The 19,569-nt window shown below is 41.3% G+C and overlaps 1 protein-coding gene across 3 annotated transcripts in view; it reads right to left on the reverse strand.

The window, feature by feature from the left end:
• Positions 1-506: 506 nt before the first annotated feature.
• The window catches only part of LOC139464205 (peptidylglycine alpha-hydroxylating monooxygenase-like), a 42,931-nt gene continuing 23,868 nt past the window's right edge, over positions 507-19,569 (reverse strand). Inside the window, exons 1-14 of one of the 3 annotated variants that reach the window (XM_071245730.1) lie at positions 12,798-12,873; positions 12,573-12,620; positions 10,627-10,840; positions 9,839-9,893; positions 9,447-9,534; positions 8,191-8,300; positions 6,664-6,741; positions 6,183-6,231; positions 5,839-5,903; positions 5,483-5,563; positions 4,624-4,700; positions 3,777-3,830; positions 2,914-2,966; positions 507-1,317 (exon numbers count right to left, since the gene is read on the reverse strand). In XM_071245730.1, coding sequence (XP_071101831.1) covers positions 1,077-1,317; positions 2,914-2,966; positions 3,777-3,830; positions 4,624-4,700; positions 5,483-5,563; positions 5,839-5,903; positions 6,183-6,231; positions 6,664-6,741; positions 8,191-8,300; positions 9,447-9,534; positions 9,839-9,893; positions 10,627-10,758 — 1,083 coding nt within the window. In that variant the 5' untranslated portion in view covers positions 10,759-10,840; positions 12,573-12,620; positions 12,798-12,873 and the 3' untranslated portion in view covers positions 507-1,076. Of the gene's footprint in view, positions 1,318-2,913; positions 2,967-3,776; positions 3,831-4,623; positions 4,701-5,482; positions 5,564-5,838; positions 5,904-6,182; positions 6,232-6,663; positions 6,742-8,190; positions 8,301-9,446; positions 9,535-9,838; positions 9,894-10,626; positions 10,841-12,572; positions 12,621-12,797; positions 12,874-19,569 lie in introns of those variants that run through there. The other 2 variants (XM_071245746.1, XM_071245738.1) reach the window with 2 other exon arrangements.

Below are 19,569 nucleotides of genomic sequence, written 5' to 3' on the forward strand. Positions count from 1 at the left end.
ATATCCCAGCTATATGACGTCGGTCTCCAAAAAAGTCTGGACCAGAATGATATCATGCTTGATATGATGAGTGATTGAAATATGATGACATGCATCAACCACCCGATCCCGTTAGTCGTCTCTTACGACAAGCATAGCCGGTGTAGCAGGTTCGCCTCAATTCCTTAAAATTCACTTTTGAGTTTGTACACGGCGTCATCACCATCATCATCATCATCATCATCATCATCATCATCATCAGAAAATGATGTGCTCCACTTCACAATCAAAAAGATAACAAAAAAGACTTTTCCAATGGAACAATGTAATGTCTAAATGATTTTTTCTGTTTTCATGGCTGCCACAATTTGCATCGCAATTTACATGATTCGTCGGTGTCGCCCAATCCAGAGTACATTATTATAACAAGGAACAGAGTTATCATTATATTTGTTATGTTGACATAAATCAAACAGAGATGATTAAAATAGCACCATGAATTGCAAGTACATTGCAAGTACATAATGAAGCAATGCCTGGAGTAGATGGCAGCAAACCCATGGCCCAAGTTGCACAAATATCCCGTTTTGGGCGTTTGTCGTCGGAGCGCTAAAAGGAACCAGGCCGTGTGAACAGTCTTTGGTTAATTAGCGACTTCATCGAAATGCGGGTGATAGAGAACGTCTTGTAAACAAACACGTCGAGTATTGACAGAAAGTACTCCTTTTTCATTTTGATCCCTAGACAACATCTGTATTTTTTCTATTTTGTAAACGACAGACATCTCCAAATATAACGCGGTTCCATAACAAGTAAGCCCGAGTTTGTAATCTTTGAACACGGATTTTCTCAAGCCTAGAAACCCGAGCAAAACATTTGAATCAAGATGTGAGTTAAATATGCGGTCTCAGCGTGTTAAACATGTCTCCAAGCTATCGTGGATATTTGGGGCTTACGGCCACGAATGAGATAAACAACTCTCCTGGGAACATGTTCACAACTATAACTATGACATGTTTAGATGATGCAATATATACGGAATTAGGTACCATCAATTCTGCTAGTTGTACTGCCCGAAATATGCATATTAAGCTGGGTTACATAGTCGCATGATTTCGTCTGCCTCTCATCCTTGGCAGACGTGGTCGGAATTTGTCTCTGATTGCATCACTGTTGGGAATCCCCGCTAGGGAACTGGCAGAATCCGGTATCGTTTCCAGGTAATCTGCCCACTTGAAATGTTGCGCATCCCGGAAGCAGTATTGGACTTTGAGATTCTCCTTCCGATATGTGTAATAGAGGATGTAGAAATTACACATCTCGTCAGTATTGGTTGCGCTGGAGGAGGAAAAGACGGCGACATTAATGACTTCCAACAGATCCTTGGTGGAATGTATAAGCACTTTCACTGATTTTGTTACTCCATGTTCAATATGTATGACTATTTATATCTCACACGACTCTTCTCTCTGTACGTGTATGTGGACCACTCACCCAATCATTGTAAACTCTTCTCTCTGTATGTGTATGTTGACCACTCTCCTAATAATTGTAAACTCTTCTCTCTGTACGTGTATGTGGACCACTCACCCAATCATTGTAAACTCTTCTCTCTGTACGTGTATGTGGGCCACTCACCCAATCATTGTATACCCTTCTCTCTGTACGTGTATGTGGACCACTCTCCTAGAAATTGTAAACTCTTGTCTCGGTACGTGTATGTGGGCCACTCACCCAATCAATGTATACTCTTCTCTCTGTACGTGTATGTGGGCCACTCACCCAATCATTGTATACCCTTCTCTCTGTATGTGTATGTGGACCACTCACCCATTCATCGTATACCCTTCTCTCTGTACGTGTATGTGGGCCACACACCCAATCATTGTATACCCTTGTATCTGTACGCGTATGTGGACCACTCTCCTAGTAATTGTATACTCTTGTCTCTGTACGTGTATGTGGGCCACTCGCCCAATCATTGTATACCCTTCTGTCTGTACGTGTATGTGGGCCACACACCCAATCATTGTATACCCTTCTCTCTGTACGTGTATGTGGGCCACTCACCCAACCATTGTATACCCTTCTATCTGTACGTGTATGTGGGCCACTCACCCAATCATTGTATACCCTTCTCTCTGTACGTGTATGTGGGCCACACACCCAATCATTGTATACCCTTCTGTCTGTACGTGTATGTGGGCCACTCGACCAATCATTGTATACCCTTCTCTCTGTATGTGTATGTGGACCACTCACCCATTCATCGTATACCCTTCTCTCTGTACGTGTATGTGGGCCACACACCCAATCATTGTATACCCTTGTATCTGTACGCGTATGTGGACCACTCTCCTAGTAATTGTATACTCTTGTCTCTGTACGTGTATGTGGGCCACTCACCCAATCATTGTATACCCTTCTCTCTGTACGTGTATGTGGGCCACACACCCAATCATTGTATACCCTTCTCTCTGTACGTGTATGTGGGCCACTCACCCAATCATTGTATACCCTTCTCTCTGTAAGTGTATGTGGACTACTAACCCAATCATTGTATACCCTTCTCTCTGTACGTGTATGAGGGCCACTCACCCAATCATTGTATACCCTTCTCTCTGTACGTGTATGTGGGCCACACACCCAATCATTGTATACTCTTCTCTCTGTACGTGTATGTGGGCCACTCACCCAATCATTGTATACCCTTCTCTCTGTACGTGTATGTGGGCCACTCACCCAATCATTGTATACCCTTCTCTCTGTACGTGTATGTGGACCATTAACCCAATCATTGTATATTCTTCTCTCTGTACGTGTATGTGGACCACTCACCCAATCATTGTATACCCATCTCTCTGTACGTGTATGTGGACCACTCTCCTAGTAATTGTATACCCTACTCTCTGTATGTGTATAAGAACCACTCACCCAATCATTGTATACTCTTCTCTCTGCATGCTATTCATCGTGCATCTGGCCGCCTGTGCAATATATACAAATACAGTACAGTAGCTGACATCGTATAAGCATGACGGTCAGTAGCATCAGTCTTAAATGTATTGTTCGTCTGAAATTCCACATAGTCCTGTTAAAATATATATAAAATGTATTTTCAGAAAGATTGCACCGCAAACTGTCGAATGGGATATTCTGAACCGTTTTGCCTACTTCAATTTTGCTTATGTTTCAGTGTTCACACACAACACACCACAAACAAACCCCAATGTTTCAGTGTTCACACACAACACACCACAAACAAACCCCAATGTTTTAGTGTTCACACACAACACACCACAAACAAACCCTAATATTTCAGTGTTCACACACAACACACCACAAACAAACCCCAATGTTTCAGTGTTCACACACATCACACCACAAACAAACCCCAATGTTTCAGTGTTCACACACAACACACCACAAACAAACCCCAATGTTTCAGTGTTCACACACAACACACCACAAACAAACCCCAATGTTTCAGTGTTCACACACAACACAACACAAACAAACCCCAATGTTTCAGTGTTCACACACAACACACCACAAACAAACCCCAATGTTTCAGTGTTCACACACAACACACCACAAACAAACCCCAATGTTTCAGTGTTAACACACAACACACAACAAACAAACCCCAATGTTTCAGTGTTCACACACATCACACCACAAACAAACCCCAATGTTTCAGTGTTCACACACAACACACCACAAACAGACCCCAGCTGGCCATTGTATGCTAAAGGACAACTTATGGTACAAAATGACCTTCATGATGTTCCGCTCACCAAGATATCCCCCCGCCGTATACTGATGTTCGGAGTTGTGACGTTGTAGAATGTCTGAAACAGAAGGGCAGCCCTGAACCAGACAGGTGTAGTTGCGTTAATCTGATATTTGTTACTTTATGGTCGTGTTGACTTAATCATTTACAAGTAATGGCGATACAAACACATAATGCTGACATTTTGTACATAAAAGGCGTTGTTTGTAATGTTATATTACTTAACTGCTGACGCATTCGGGATCTTTTGTACCAGCTGACGCCATTCACGGACCGCGTTATGAGTAGGCGAACTTCAAAGTGCTGATTAGACCCCCCCACAGGGACGTAATAAGGTAATCTCGTGATATAAATGTCACAGTTCACTTCATCCAATAACTAAAGCTAATCGAATATCGAAGATGGAACAACGTTGCCATCATTTTTAATTTTGTTTCATTTATGAACCCCAAGAAAATTGGCCATGGGAGTAACTTTAAACAGTGGCACAGGTATTTGAATGTCATGTGAATTTGACAGCTGCACCAATGAAGCATGGTCTGAACTCTCCTTTTTCTTATACATACTCACGTTTTTGGACTCTTTCTTCGATATTGACACGTGCAGATAAATTTAAACACTAAAATAATCTCCCAAGCATTTAATTTCTTTAGGGCGTAGAAATAATTCCTGTAACATTTTACTTGTCATGTAGAATATGTCAAAACTGTCTCGTGAATGTTTCGATTAATACGTAGCTCGTGTATAAATGGAGCCAAAGGCAGACATTCTAATTGATTCGAGTCTCACTTTCACTGTAAGGGCAATTGCTTACAGTCCGCTGCACTAACACAATGATGTCCACCACCTACCTGTGGCAACTGGGGGGACATCCGTCCTAGCTCTGTCCAGTGGCCGTCTCTAATCCGGTAGCCAGATGTTACTAAACCTGAGGCAAGGACATGCATTGTATTAAAGTTTCATGACAAACTAGTGCGATATATTCCAGGTGCCCGTTCCACAAAGCGATCTTAGGGTTACGAACACTTTGTTGCTAAGGTAGTACGACGCCCCCTGGGCCCATTTGCACAGTTACAATCGATCTTAGGCGCCTACAATCAATTCCACAATCACCATACAGTTGTCCTATTCCACTGGCACAAACCGATCTTGGCGCGATTGTAAGACGGCTTAGATTTAATTTCGCTGTCTTAGCCTACAATGGCTTTGTTTAAGTGGATGGCGATGGCAGTCTAATCCTAAGATCACGATGTTATAAAATATTTGCAATAATTGTAGCGATAAGCTTGTTTTGTGTTTGTGGGCCCTAATTATTTCCAGGCTGCGATGATGTATCGGGAACATTGTAGACACTGATCTACTCCTGCACGGACGGTGTATGTATATACATATGTTTACAAGTGGTCTGATGCAAATCCTATTATTGTAGCAGATAATTGGGTTTTTTAATTCAGATAACTATTGATGAAACTGTTGGATTTCATCTAGAGGGTGTACGAGAACAGATATCGCGCTGGTTTCGGTGTGAAGACAACCTTGATCAATGTGATTTCAGCCGTCGGTTATAAAGACTGGTCCTCAATATCAGTTCTAACACCACCTGGAAAGCCTGACCGTGTTCGCCAGCTTTGACCCCTCCCAACACCCAAATAGAAGTGCTGGTACTTCCTCGCCCCGGAGAGCCTGGAAGACCTATGTGGTAGAGCTTACCTAGGTTATGCGAGTGCGTCCTATAGCCTACAGGGAAGATAGTGTAACTGTCGTAATCGCAGGCACTTTCCATGTGGAATTCTACCAAAAGAATCTTGAATTGTGACAACAGCAGAATCATATTACTAAATTGGTTAACGAGGACATGTTTGATATTTATTAATGATGGCATATTAATGGAGCTGAATGATATGTAATACACCAGGCGGTAAGTTTAGATGATTCATTACAACACAATTGTGTATACAATTGGATTAAAGTATTTAAACACCAATGGATATTATGAATAAACCTGATTGAACGAGTATTTCTTTTTAACCGTAAATGTGTGTTTTCTTTAAAGAAATTCAACCAACCTTGCCTTTGAGGAGGTATGTAGCCAGTATCTGCTAACACGTAGAAACCCGCTTGCTTCGGTTGTCTGAATCCAAAACATGTTTTTGTTGACATTTTACAACTGTATAAACGATGGTCATTTTTACCCTCTTGGCTGTTTGCCTTGAAATCTTAATTACATGAAGTTTAATACCACATGAACAAAAGGGAAGAGGGGCTTCGTGAGATAAACAATGTTCATTCAGACAGCTGAATACTCTGTTCTGTTTGTCACAACCATCGATACCTGGCGGGACATAAAAGTAATAGAATGCATCGTTTCCTTAATTCTACCTGTAGTAGCTCTACCAATGCTGTCACTTACGGTGTGTAGGTCATGTGCAGTGTTACCCCGGAGTCATCCGTCAGATAACCTGTAAGTATACAATGACAAATACATGTAGTGTACCTTAGTGGTAAGTACCAAGTCAACAGGAGTAAAACGAAACTATTAACTTAATACCTGATAAAAGCTGTTCGAGAATTCGATATTCTGGGTTTCCTGGTTGACATAGAATTGGTTGGTTGGTTGGTTTGTTGTTTATCGCCGCACTCAGCAATATTTCAGCTATTTGACGGCGGTATGTAAATAATCGAGTCTGGACCAGACAATCCTGTGATTAATATCATGAGCATCGATCCACGCAATTGGGATCGATGACATGCATCAACCAAGTCAGCGAGCCTGACCACCCGATCGCGTCAGTTGCCTTTTACGACAAGCATGGGTTGCTGAAGACCTGTTCTACCCCGGATCTTCACGGGTCGGTTGACATAGAAACAACCTAGCTTCATCACTATCTTACCCGGGAATCGCTGCACATAGTGTAGCTGTATGACGATATAATCGATCCCTGTGTCCCCTCCAACGCGGAACCCCACACCTGGAACAAACACGAACTGGTGAAGCGACAGCGTGGCACAGTAATTGTCCTGGCTATAAGGAAAAAGCGATGCCAGTAGACGCAATCCCATCTTGAACCATTCTTATAAGGGAATTGAAAAATGAAATGTTTTAAGAGCCCTACCATGGTTGTATCATACGTCTAATGTCTAATACGTATCTATGTAATTAATATATGAGCCACATTAATGACTTACACCTGTAACGTTGTTAGTCTGTATCTGTATTCACATGCTTCAAATAGAATCTGCACATACACCGAGCACCAACCATGAGGCCATATCATGCCGTTTAAATTCTGCCCGGGGTTAAATGAATGAGCTGGCTATAACGGCGCGTTGAACAGTAAATGATGGTGTGCTAGTATACGTGGACGGTAAGCCCAGAATGATGCAGGTCTTCCATCTTTACCATTGTGGTGAACCAGTGAACGCGGGTGCTGACAAGTTTTGTTTGTTTGTTGTTTAACGCCGTTTAACTCATCAATATTTCAGGTATATGACGGCGGACTGTACATATTCGAGACTGGACCAGACAAGCCAGTGATTTACATCATGAGCATCGACCCACGCAATTTGGAGACGATGACATGCATCAACAAAGTCAGCGAGCCATATCATTACGTATTTTGGCCATGGGATCGAACCAAAGATCTTCCGCTCTCTGGACAGACGCTCTATCCACTAGACCACGTGGTCGGTTCTGAGTAGTAAGTGGTACTGAATGTGCATTCGCTCTGTTTGTAGAGGACGACGAAATGGCAACTGTTCGACATAAAACTTTGAGTTCATACGACGGTTTGTGACAGCCATCGACGTTGAAATTTAAGACTTCGAAAGCCGGGTTTGAACATGCCTCTGTGACATTCTCAATAGTGTGGGCATATGACGATACACGCGTGTGATGTATTACTTTCAGGGAGTGTGGGCATATGACGATACACGCGTGTGATGTATTACCTTCAGGGAGTGTGGGCATATGACGATACACGCGTGTGATGTATAACCTTCAGGGAGTGTGGGCATATGACGATACACGCGTGTGATGTATTACCTTCAGGGAGTGTGGGCATATGACGATACACGCGTGTGATGTATTACCTTCAGGGAGTGTGGGCATATGACGATACACGCGTGTGATGTATTACCTTCAGGGAGTGTGGGCATATGACGATACACGCGTGTGATGTATTACCTTCGGGGAGTGTGGGCATATGACGATACACGCGTGTGATGTATTACCTTCGGGGAGTGTGGGCATATGACGATACACGCGTGTGATGTATTGCCTTCGGGGAGTGTGGGCATATGACGATACACGCGTGTGATGTATTACCTTCGGGGAGTGTGGGCATATGACGATACACGCGTGTGATGTATTACCTTCGGGGAGTGTGGGCATATGACGATACACGCGTGTGATGTATTACCTTCAGGGAGATTCATAGATGGTGCGTCAAGTGCCCAGGCAAACACTACTTGGCGTTCTCCGTCTGAACACACTGAGCGCTCCGAGCGGTCACTGGTCTCCCCACAAGACCTGAAACACAACACGTCAGAATTAAAAAAAAGTAACATGTTTCAGAAGCGGTCAACAACCGAGGTACAGCGGGCCCTGTAGTCCAAAATATACTTCTCGCTAGGTCAGTAAAGCAAAGACGTCTACATATATAAGATCATTGTCTCAGGAGCCATATGGATCCTTTCTGAGTGCATCATTATGTAACCTTGGATGTCCAAACAGTCCGTATTGACAGTAGTTCCTGATTCATGAGATGTTTGACTACAATTTCATCAATAGTTATCTGAATTAAACATATAAAAAACACATCCCATGGATGAATAACAATGATAAATAATATGTGCATTTATAATGCGCCAGATTCCATTCACCAAGTGGATGCTCAAAGCTCTACACTATTATTACCCCGGTCAATGGATCAGTGAGCACTCGATTCTATTCTCAGCTCGCTGGGGAGTATACAACCCAAGCTGCCTGTGAGGCGCTAGAAAGATAACAGTCACATCACCATCTCTTCCTACCGGGTACCCATTCACTGATGGGTGAACAGAGACATATAACGAACAAAATCAATTGCCACGTGACACCAAGTGCGGTACGTGTGCTTCAGTGTGAGACAGGACCGAAGCCCTTGGAACTTCCAAGTTCGCCATTTTAAAATGACCATTCACTGAGAATAATTCTGAATTGCTTAATACACCTAGGATTTCTATCTAATCTGTCTGTCCGTATACAAGAGTAGTCAACTATAGTAGTGAACTATCAAAACAATAACATGGAATTGGAATTCGGAACTGTGTATTTTTGTCAGGCACAAACCAGTATGAACCCAAATGAGTCAAAATTAATCTTATTGCTATGGAAACAGAAACAATATAAATTCTAAAAATCCCTAAATAGAAAGAGGCACCCTGACAACCTGCTCTTTGTGTGTCTATAGTTTCAATAAAGAGTACCTGTTAGTTTTAGACATATGGTCCGGAGTCCAGACAAACACAGCACTATGGACAGAATCAAAGTCACACTTGTTGCAATGGAAACAACAATATATGTTTTTTTAAATTACTAAATAGCCAAAGGCCCCACTTCAGACCTTAATTACAGAATTCAGAGAATAAAATAGAAAACAATGATTTTGAATCGAATGATGATATCGAGACGTACCAGTAGGGTCGCGTACTCCCGGGAACCTTGCATCCGTACACCATCAGATGATGTGCTCTGGTTCTGGAGGCGTGGGGGTCATACTTGACTGTACAGTAACAAAAGAGGGACATATTCTTTAAAAAAAACTATTTAATGGTACGTGTTTTTATTACATATCATTACTTATTTTTACAACGACATGATCATAGTTCTAATCTTCTTTATGAAAATCATCTTCATGAAACAATTTCGCGGTATTGCATTATCCACGTAATGTACTTAATCATCTTAACGTACAGCGTGTTCGTCATGATTAAATTATGTTGATCGTGAATGCCAATCAGGATCATATTTGAAAAGTGTTTGATAATGATAATGTTACGACATGGAAACAGTGAGTGCATTTGTACCTATGTATGCCGTTCTCCTGTTTAACCTCACCGCATGGCAGAGTAGAGCGTCTGCCTTAAAACAGAACATTATCATATAAAGATGTATTTTTATAGATGGGTTATACTGATTCAAAGACCGAGACATATAGAATATTTAAATTCCCAATAGACATTAACAAATGAAGCCCTGTTGTTCCCAGATATATTCACGGGAATATGTTACAGGCTTCAGAGTTTATTTGATATATTCATGTCAATCATTTCCGTCAGTATGATCCCTCGACAAAGAAACGCTTGTCATTATTCTCAAGCGTGAAAAGCATATTTCACATTACTCACACAGACAATATCTTCAAGGGTTCAACATATAACGCGTATAATATATACACGTGTGAATGAACTGTCTATACATAATCAGTTAGAATGAATGAATTGCATTAAATAATTACATTCCATTACGATAAGAAGCTACACACGATTACACTAATGTCAACCCAGCAAGAAGGGTTACCTACACAGGAAAATGTGTATGCAATTTGTATTTGATACACTTGTTCCTAAACGTGCTTCATCTTCAGTTTTTTATAACAGTTTGGCAAGGGGCCAGACCAGGTTGGCGCTGTGTGATTACATCTAATGTATGCATATGGATCAACAACAGACTGACCGTATCTCAACTGGTATTGGTGATCACGCTATCTAATTATGACAAGTGCCATTTACAATATGTCTAATGTTTTCACAGTAACTTTGTCGCATGCTGAGGTGAAAATATCATCAGAACGTTATTTGATTCAAGAACGTACCTCCTCGGCTCGGACATGAGGCATACGGATTGTCCTAGTGAACGCACTGGGGTCTTCAAGTATCCCTCCATCGACATAGAGCACGGTGCAAACAAGTAGAAACACCTCAAGAAAAGTGTTCATGAAATCCATCGTTACGGGTCTTCAACGACGTTTAAACCATGTTCCAAGTAGAAGTGGGTTAGTCACATGCGTCCTTATCACTTCCTCGGGCCTGTAAATAGAGATAATCAGATAAAGTGCAGAGCGAGGGCGTGTGCTATTTATGTCTCTTTGTCTTTCTGACAGTCAAATACACAACAAATCTTCACACTTCACCACCAACGTAGTTTATATATAAACATGAAAATACTGAAGCATATAGACATTGACTGATGTTGACTGAATGTATCACGACTTCATGAAACCAAACAAAGCAGGTTATCTGAACGAGTGTCTTCCGTTCATGTCAAAGAATAGAGGTAGGGTCGACATCCAAGGATCCCTTCAACTGACCTCGGAAACCCAAATGATGAAATTCCAAGAAGGGTGATTCGCCTTTAAACATCAAGAGCTTACCCGTGGTTGAGGTGAATAGGTTTAACAGTTATTCTTGTCTACAGGCACACTAAACCATTTGTTGTCAATGGCTTCTAATTGTGACGTACGCCTTGGAGCGAATGGTTCCTTAGTGTCCTGACCCATGAAGATGCGGGGTAGAATAGGTCTTCAGCAACCCATGCTTGCAGTAAAAAGCAATTATGTTTGTCGTAAGAGGCGACTAACGGGGTCGGGTGGTCAGGCTCGCTGACCTGGTTGATGCATGTCATCGATCCCAATTGCGTGGATCGATGTTCATGATATTAATCACTGGATTGTCTGGTCCTGACTCGAATATTTACAGACCGCCGTCAAATAGCTGAAATATTGCTGAGTGCGGCGTTAAACAACAAGCCAACCAACCAACCTTAGTGACCTTCTCTATACGCGAAAACACCCAATTCTCTCCGCTGTAAGCATCACGTAACGACAGTTTTTCAGTGTTTAACAATAAGTCATAAATGCACCTGCATTAGCAAATCATGACACAAGGATTAACCCAAACATTACTCCAAAACATTGTCCTGAGCAAAATGTGCTTTGAAGAAAACGATGCAACATGAAACAGTGTGGTCGTTTGTGATGAAATACTGGTCCTTTAAACCAGAAACATCTACATCACTGAATGCTGACTATTATTGTTTAGGGATGACATAACCAGCATCAATTATACATGGTAATAAGATCAAACTGGTATGATGGACAACAATGTGCAAGATGTACTACTTGTTTGGTCAGTAACTTTGTTTATCTGTTATCATTTCTGGATGTCAGGCGACCAGCCAAGCAATGACATTCAGAAGAAAATTAGAATTATTTTAATTCTGTCTGCTGAGAATACCTTGTCTAGGCACGTCTGATATGTGATAGCTCCTGATAGAGCTGTCGTTGGATGCCCGTATCCGTGCGTTCTTTTTGAAAGCAGATTGGTGGCTTTACATTAATGTAGTCCAAATCAAAATAGTCAGAATTAATAAACACGAAATCCAAATGGTTATGGTCTACTCAAAGCTATCAAGTTCTGCTACACGGGATAATCACCAACAAGTAATCCACACACGTTACACGTTTAGTTATTAATGTACAAGCTAAACACGCTAAATCCCGATCGAGCAGTGATGATCGGTATTCCAGGACAAAACGTATGCTTTTGGAGGCTGCTGAAATGGAGAGTCAGTGGTAATGCGAATATTTACAGGCTAACAGGGTTCAACTGTGCTGGTATATTTGGAGCTGTTAACATTCACTGCCCGAATGCAATACCGACCAGTAGGAACATGATGTGGCACACAATGATGATAATTGTTAATGTGAAAAATGATTCAAAGCAATAGGTGCACTTCCGACTACAACACCGTACCACATACCTGCATCACAATCTGGCTCTCCACATTCCAGAAACTGCACTCGATTGTCTACAAAAAGTACCGTATTTAAAAAGGTCCGTAAATCCAAACCACATGTTACCTAAAACAATATCTTCACAAGACTAATGACAATTAAGAACTACAGCAAACCTTGTTATTTAAAGACTCTTGGTAGAATACCGCGAGTTGCCCGCGGCATGTTTTCAGAAACAATGTCATAATTACCATTCTCCTGCCATTTCCCTCCTTCCCTGGAAAACACGCTGCCTTATTCGTTTAGCCATCATCAGCTCAATAACACTCCTCACAGGTCCTTTTAGTACGACCTACTTCCTTGTCGTCACCGAAAATGCAAAGCGATCATTTGTAGGATCGGTTTATTAAGCATATTCATAGCTATTCAGGTTGACTAAACACTTACAGAGCTGAAATAGATTGATCGTGCTATTCTGGAGGTGGCTATTTTCTACAGCAAGTGCCTTTCAACGGGCACCTTTGTGGAAATGATCCGGTGTGCTATTAATGCTTCGCTTGTAATTATTAGTGTAGGATTACTGTTATTTCGGAAGAGAGGATTAATGCGTGACGTGTGGTGTGTGTAAGGGTACAGGCCAATCTAACACTATGAATGAAAGTAGGAGGTAGAGTCGTTATCAACATGAGTGAGAACTGCTAAAACTCCCACTAGTTTGTAACTTCATTACAATCATGACAAAGTAGGGTAATATTGTCTTTTAAACTGTTGACATTACACAAGTAGTGATTGAGTGAATATGGTTGTACGCCGCTTTTAGCAATATTCAAGCAATATCACGACGGGGGAACACAAGAAATGAGCTTCACACATTGTCCCCATGTGGAGAATTGAACCCGGGCCTTCGGCGTGACGAGCGAACGCTTTAACCACTAGGCTGCCCCACCGCCCCACATTACAAGGACATTATATGATTTGGGATATGTAGGAAGGCGTAGATATTTTAAATGATTTGATTGGCACCAGCATATGTCAAAAGCATACTCATTGACATACGCTGATGTTTCGTAAAGTACACCTTGTTTTACAAATACCATACACTGTTCACAGAAAAGAACAAACTTTAGCAATCGGTTACTCTGCCAAGTGCTCATGGACAAACTGATTTCCACGTGACAACGGAGGATATTAAACTGCCGAATTTCCTCCCGCCTTCTGAATGGACAAGTTAAGCACAGTAAGTCTCACCAAGTAATGCATGTTCATAGGACCTGCTATGTCATACTGGATCAACCTTCACAATGCCTGTAACATACATACTGGATCAACCAACACAATGCCTGTAACATACATTCTGGATCAACCCTCACAATGCCTGTAACATACATACTGGATCAACCAACACAATGCCTGTAACATACATACTGGATCAACCCACACAATGCCTGTAACATACATACTGGATCAACCTTCACAATGCCTGTAACATACATACTGGATCAACCCTCACAATGCCTGTAACATACACACTGGATCAACCCTCACAATACCTGTAACATACATACTGGATCAACCCTCACAATGCCTGTAACATACATACTGGATCAACCCTCACAATGCCTGTAACATACATACTGGATCAACCCTCACAATGCCCTGTAACATACATACTGGATCAACCCTCACAATACCCTGTAACATACATACTGGATCAACCAACACAATGCCTGTAACATACATACTGGATCAACCCTCACAATACCTGTAACATACATACTGGATCAACCCTCACAATGCCTGTAACATACATACTGGATCAACCCTCACAATGCCTGTAACATACATACTGGATCAACCCTCACAATACCCTGTAACATACATACTGGATCAACCAACACAATGCCTGTAACATACATACTGGATCAACCCACACAATGCCTGTAACATACATACTGGATCAACCCTCACAATGCCTGTAACATACCTACTGGATCAACCCTCACATATCTGACCACAGTGTTACGGCACCTTACCACGTGTACCACCTTCTTGGGGGTGGGGGGGGGGGGGGGGGGGGGTACATGTTCAGGAGTACTATGAGTCATGAGAAGTAAGACACCAACTGCTGCAGAAACTAAGGTTACACTTCCAGGAATGTCAGGAGGCGACAGACCAGATATGAAGGAAGGAAAGAAGGGAGGAATGGTAGTTTCACCATTGACAAATCGTCGACAGAAAAAAAACTACTTCCACAGAAAGAAGTTTGATTGAGTGAATGATGTAATTGCCATTAGAAACCAAATGAACCTGATTACATGATAACCGAGTTTCAATAATGAAGATCTGCACAGGTGGACGGTTGGTAAGTAAATAGACAGGTAGGGGGAACTGATACACTTATTCATGTCAAAATGAGACGTGAACAAGTCATCACCAAGATCCGTACTCATCTGCTTTGTAGATTCTCCATAGAAGAAACAAAGTCTTTGTTCTTAGTCTGGCAATGGGGGTACCCCATATTGTTCCAAACACCTACCTCATTTAAGTGCCAGGCAAATAGTGCGTCACAGGTATGTATGTCATTCATGACATTGTCTGTTAAAGAATGACAGCGTTCGCTTCTTACAGTGTATCGCAATAACAAATACCTATACTGTCATAAAGCGACCAAGAAGATAAAACAAATTGTAATTTGCATGTGGTACCTTCAGGAAGGAGAATAGGGCACATTTCAGTTTCAATATTTATATAATATAAAAGTAGAAAGCAAACATGTTATGAAAACTAGTAATATGTCTTCACAACAATGACTTCCTTAAACATTTGTTGTTGTTTTCAAGGACAAGTTTTCAAGTTGACACAATCGTGACTGTTGACATATCTACAGTGGTAAAGTTATTAATAACTCATAATTAATCCTTTCAAACTTATTGATACATTGGTGTAATATTATTTTATAATGAAGTAGATCCAATGAAACATGCAGCTATTGCTAAAATTGAAACCCAGAACGATGTGAGTGCGTTAGTTATTTTTAACAATGAAGCATACTTCTCTATGAGAGTTACCTCCCGAATGGTTATATGTTTATTCCTGTAGCCTGACACGAAAATTATTCACACTGTCCCAATGTGTTAATATCTCGCTACACGGAAGCTAGGTCGACGTTTCCCTCATGGCGATATGCTATAGGCCTGTCCCTCTCGGCAGACACATCTCGCTACAAGGACATGAGTCAACGTTTCCCGCATGGCGATATACTATAGGCCTGTCCCTCTCGGCAGACACATCTCGCTACAAGGACATGGGTCAACGTTTTCCGCATGGCGATATGCTATAGGCCTGTCCCTCTCGGCAGACAGATCTCGCTACAAGGACATGGGTCAAGTTTTCCGCATGGTGATATTCTATAGGCCTGTCCCTCTCGGCAGACACATCTCGCTACAAGAACATGGGTCCACGTTTCCGCATGGCGAAATGCTATGGGCCTGTCCCTCTCGGCAGACAGATCTCGCTACAAGGACATGGGTCAACGTTTTCCGCATGGCGATATGCTATAGGCCTGTCCCTCTCGGCAGACAGATCTCGCTACAAGGACATGGGTCAACGTTTTCCGCATGGCGATATGCTATAGGCCTGTCCCTCTCGGCAGACTGATCTCGCTACAAGGACATGGGTCAACGTTTTCCGCATGGCGATATGCTATAGGCCTGTCCCTCTCGGCAGACAGATCTCGCTACAAGGACATGGGTCAACGTTTTCCGCATTGCAATATGTTGTATTAGTAAATAGGTCGGATAGAGCTAGACTAGTACCCTGCTCTTCCCCTCCGAGCGGCTGCAGGCGAGGAGCGGAAGCGCTCTAGGGCAGGTAAACCAGGCTAGGACAGGACGTGTCTCCCTCCCATGATTGTTGCCGAATGACATAGACAAGTTTAGTGTCATTGTTTAGAGTTAGGAATGTTGAAAGCAATATTTTCATAATTATTTATGTAATTCGTAGGTACACATATAGTAGTATACATATGCGAAATAAAGAAAAGTTTCTTTTTTTAAGTTTGGTTACATCTTTCCAAAGATTAATCATCCCAATGGCCCATATAAATTTCTCAATCTTATAGCAAATAAGGCACAACCTTTCATCTCGTGATATTGGCTACTAAATGTCAAGTATCAACATTTACTTGATTAAAACTGCCAACACAAAGGTTGACGAAGTTGAAAATACACTAAAAGGTGGGAGAAAATCGCAAGTGAGAATGTTGATCTATTTTCAATGAAAACACAAAGATTAAAACTGGGAGGGACATTGCTCTTCTCAGAGAACATTTATCGTGTAGGAGGGGAAATCAAGGCAACAAAGTCTGTATCTAGGCAATAAATCTGGCAAGCATGGATGCTGCTGGGTTTAATTGCTCCCCCAAGTCTCATTCATTCAATGTGGATGGTATGTACGTTACATTTGGAAAGAAAAGAGGAGTGATGTGAAGATGAAACAAAGTACTTGTTGCGAAATATCAAACTACAAACGAAGACCCAGGTAACAGAGGAAGGGCTTACAGTACATTGGAGATTTCTGGAAGTGGGTGTTTTACCAGTGGCGGCCTACGACTTGTTTCAGGATCAACGTGCCAACTTCCCTTCGTTTTCGGTGCTAACAATAGGAAAGAAGGATCACACTGATACAAAACAAATTAACTTTGAATTGACAAATTGTATTCACTCAGGGAAGAAGGTACCGCCATTACGCGAGGGGAAAAATGACTTCATCTAGGCAATTTACCATGGCTTTTACATTGACCGTGATAACTGTTTCAACTTACACATGAACTAAGACATATTTTGAAATTTGTAATATTTTTTAAAAGGTGCACACAAGTTCATTAATATTTACTTGATTATTGATTTACATAATATAAAAAATATGTGGTTTTAACGTAGTAAGAGGGTGAGTACTTTCAAAACAATTGAAATGAAATAGCCCAAGTGACAGGTATTTAATGAATTTTATCTTCCAATAGAATGCACATCCCTCAATCTCATCACGTATGCTGTCTCGAAATATGGTCAATGGCAACGTAGATATCTGATACCTGACATGTTTACTATCAGCTTGTCTGCAGGTTCAAACGGAACAAGCTACAGCGCTACAGTCTCTGTCAAGGCCAACAGTACGAGCCCTTGGTGACGATGTCAAAGGTTGTATGACTAGCAGGCGTGATTAAGGCATCCCAACGGACGCGGGTGGTATGTGACAGTAGGAGGCGTTTCCTATTACTTCTACATTACATTATCTAAACACTTGCTATATGTTCTTGTGTGATTTTCGTACCACAAAATTCCACGAAGCGGGCCACGGATTTTTGCCGTAATTGTCATTCAGTGATATACATGTGGTAATGCGCGTTGCCGCTGGTGCGCCAGCAAATGAAACACCAAATCCCTGTCTCAGAGATTAACCATAATCCTTGATAAAATCAAGCAAGGACTTTCCTTATATTCACAGTAAGTATTTCAGTCAAGTGGAATTAATACCATGTGGATGCTAAAAAACCTGAAAAGATTGGCTTGACTTTTAACAATCACAGAAGAGAACCAGGTTCAATTCTGTCAAAAGATTTGATTTTTCAACTTTGTACACCACTATCCCACATGGCAAACTTCACTCCTTGATCCATGGGGCTTTTGTTACAAAAGTGGTGACCATTGACAGAGTATATAGAACACATCGGTTCACGTCAATTTGTCAAAAATCGAAGCAAATGCCATCTTAAGTTTACTGAGAAAACAGTATACGAATTCCTCATTGATAACATCGATGTGAAATATTGGGGTAAAACATTAGGCCAAGGAGTACGCATCTCCATGGGAACCAGCTTAGCCCCCCTTCTTGCTGATCTGTTTCTTAATACGTATGAATCAGAATTTCTGCTCGCAGAAGCAGTCAAAAGAAGGTAATTTGGCCAAGAAGTAAAGCTTCAGGTATATCGATGATCTGATGTCATTCAATAACAATAAAAAAGCCAATTTCCTTCCGCTGATTTACCCACGTGACCTAGACATTAATCAGACTAGTGAGACCGCCTCATCTGTTTCATATTTAGATATATGCATAAAGATTCAGAGTGACAGCACAATTTCCCCAGACTTTATGACAAGAGGGTGACTTTCCCTTCACGTCGAGCAATATTCCTGCAGCTCCAGCCCTTGGTGTCTACAATCCAAAACCTTTGAAGTACAATCAAGCATGTTCTTTCAACCAGGATTTCCAAAAAACGTCATACAACTCTTGCTGAGAAGATGTTTGATCAATGTTACAACATTTAGGGCCCGCTAAAACTTTCAAAATGTTTATGGTAGACGCGTAGACGTAATTTCATTTGACTTATCAGTGACAAAAATGACACCTGATGCAATTTCCTATTTTGACTTGTACCATTTTCTCCCTTGTTTTCTCGGGTGAACAGTTGATCTGCCTTTGCATGTGTTTGTGACGGGTGCCACAGCTGGAGAAGGATATGCCCGCCTTTTCGCAAACACATGGTATCATCATTATTGTATAGTGATTAATAAACACATGCTCATCATATAGTCGGAATCGTACAATGGACTCTCATTTTGGCAGTGATTTCTTATGAATTTGGAAAGGGTTTTGTGGCTTTTACATTTTGATGTGAATTTGATTTTTCATGTTATTCCAAATACGAAGGAACAGGACTTTCTGGTCAGAAGGAAAATGAAACACTGAGAACATCCGATAGCATCTTTCTCTTACAGGGACCCCAACAGCCATGTTTATTATTGAAAAATAAAAAAACCCCATAAACTATTATATTTATATAAAAAAAAATGTTTTAACGAGGTACTGCTTTGTTCACTTACTTAAGATCACTGAGGTAACTAAGAATGTGGCTTGATCAGTTTTATACATGTCTTCGAAATGGGTCATTTTAGCATGAAACTGACTATACGTCAACTATTGCCAAATACGATAATATATCTCATCTAGTGAAGTCTAAAAAAC

The sequence above is a fragment of the Haliotis cracherodii genome, unplaced genomic scaffold, assembly GCF_022045235.1.
Source record: "Haliotis cracherodii isolate W230 unplaced genomic scaffold, xgHalCrac1.p SCAF_1, whole genome shotgun sequence".
Lineage (NCBI taxonomy): Eukaryota > Metazoa > Mollusca > Gastropoda > Lepetellida > Haliotidae > Haliotis > Haliotis cracherodii.